The sequence below is a fragment of the Canariomyces notabilis genome, assembly GCF_033297395.1.
Source record: "Canariomyces notabilis strain CBS 508.74 unplaced genomic scaffold N656scaffold_45, whole genome shotgun sequence".
Lineage (NCBI taxonomy): Eukaryota > Fungi > Ascomycota > Sordariomycetes > Sordariales > Chaetomiaceae > Canariomyces > Canariomyces notabilis.
In genome coordinates, this window is record NW_027041867.1 from 1 (window position 1) to 1,509 (window position 1,509).

The 1,509-nt window shown below is 52.6% G+C and overlaps 1 protein-coding gene across 1 annotated transcript in view; it reads left to right on the forward strand.

Moving 5' to 3' along the window:
- Positions 1-1,509, forward strand: part of N656DRAFT_515039 (uncharacterized protein) — a 3,391-nt gene continuing 1,882 nt past the window's right edge. The window contains exons 1-2 of the mRNA XM_064809925.1: positions 1-1,117; positions 1,171-1,491. Coding sequence (XP_064664863.1) covers positions 152-1,117; positions 1,171-1,491 — 1,287 coding nt within the window. The 5' untranslated portion in view covers positions 1-151. The remainder of the gene's footprint in view (positions 1,118-1,170; positions 1,492-1,509) is intronic.

Consider the following 1,509-nt stretch of genomic DNA (forward strand, 5'->3'; position numbering starts at 1 on the left):
TCTGATCGTCGTTGATGCTCTTGACGAGTGTGACGGAGACAATGACGTAAAGACCATCATCTCCCTGCTAGTACAAGCAAAGACACTGAGCTCCGTGCGACTGAGGATTTTCATCACCAGCCGGCCTGAGCTGCCCATTCGCCTTGGATTCATGAACGTTCAGGGAAAGATTCAGGACCTGGCTCTACACAAAATACCGGAGCCAATTGTGGAACGCGATATATCTACATTCTTAGGACACACACTCGCAAGAATTAGGAACGATTACAACAGCCAAGCTCCCGGAGACCTAAGTCTGCCGCCCGACTGGCCTGGCGAACACGTCATTCGGACTCTCGCTCAGATGGCCGTTCCATTGTTCATTTTTGCCGCAACCGTCTGCCGCTTTGTCGAAGATCCGGTGTGGTCTGACCCCGCCGGTCAGCTCGAGAAAGTCTTACAGTATCAGCGGAAGACCCATAATTCCGAGCTTGACAAACTCGACGCGACATATCTCCCAATTCTCAACCAGCTCACTGCCGGGCGTGCTGAGCCACAGAGGGGCCGCTTATTAGCCGAGTTCCGGGATGTTGTTGGCCCTATTGTTCTCCTCGCCCAACCGCTCTCAGTGTCGTCGCTCGCACGACTTCTCATCATCTCTCCTAAAGCTATATATGGCAGGCTCAACTCTCTCCACTCGGTCCTGAGAATTCCCCCAGAAATAGATGCTCCTGTAAGACTCTTCCACCTGTCTTTCCGCGACTTCCTTGTCGATCCAACCAAGCGTGCCAACGAGTTTTGGATCGACGAAATACAACATCACCGAACGCTGGCGGATAGATGTATTCAACTTATGCGCCAACACCTCAAGAGAGATATCTGCGATCTGCAAGTGCTGGGGAAACCGCGCTCGGAAATCGACCAACGAACCGTCGACGTCTCTTTGCCACCCGAGGTCCAGTACGCATGTCAGTACTGGGTCCACCACTGGAAGGCGAGCAAAGGCATTGTATGGGATGACGGCTCGGTCCACAGTTTCTTGAAGAGCCACCTCCTTTACTGGCTTGAAGCGCTCGGGCTTGTAGGCCATATCTCGGAGAGTATTGGCATGGTAGACGACTTATTAGCCCTACTCGATGTATGTTGCACCCTTAGTCCCCATCTCCGATATATACTAATACCGCCTTTCAGCCTGGAGATGCTACCGAAGTATCTGTATTTCTCCGCGATATAAGACGATTCGTTCTGAGCAGTCTATCGATTATTGATACAGTACCTCTTCAGGTATACGCTTCAGCACTTGTGTTCAGCCCTGTCCGCTGCATAACAAGAGAGTTGTTTAAACATGAGGAACTGGAGTGGATTACCACCGCACCGGCTGTAGAAGATGAGTGGGGTCCATGCGCGCAGACGCTCGAGGGGCATAGCGGCTGGGTCTACTCGGTCGCGTTCTCGCCCGATTCGAGGCTCGTCGCCTCAGGGTCAAATGACACGACTGTTAAGATCTGGGATGCGGCGACAGGGAGATGC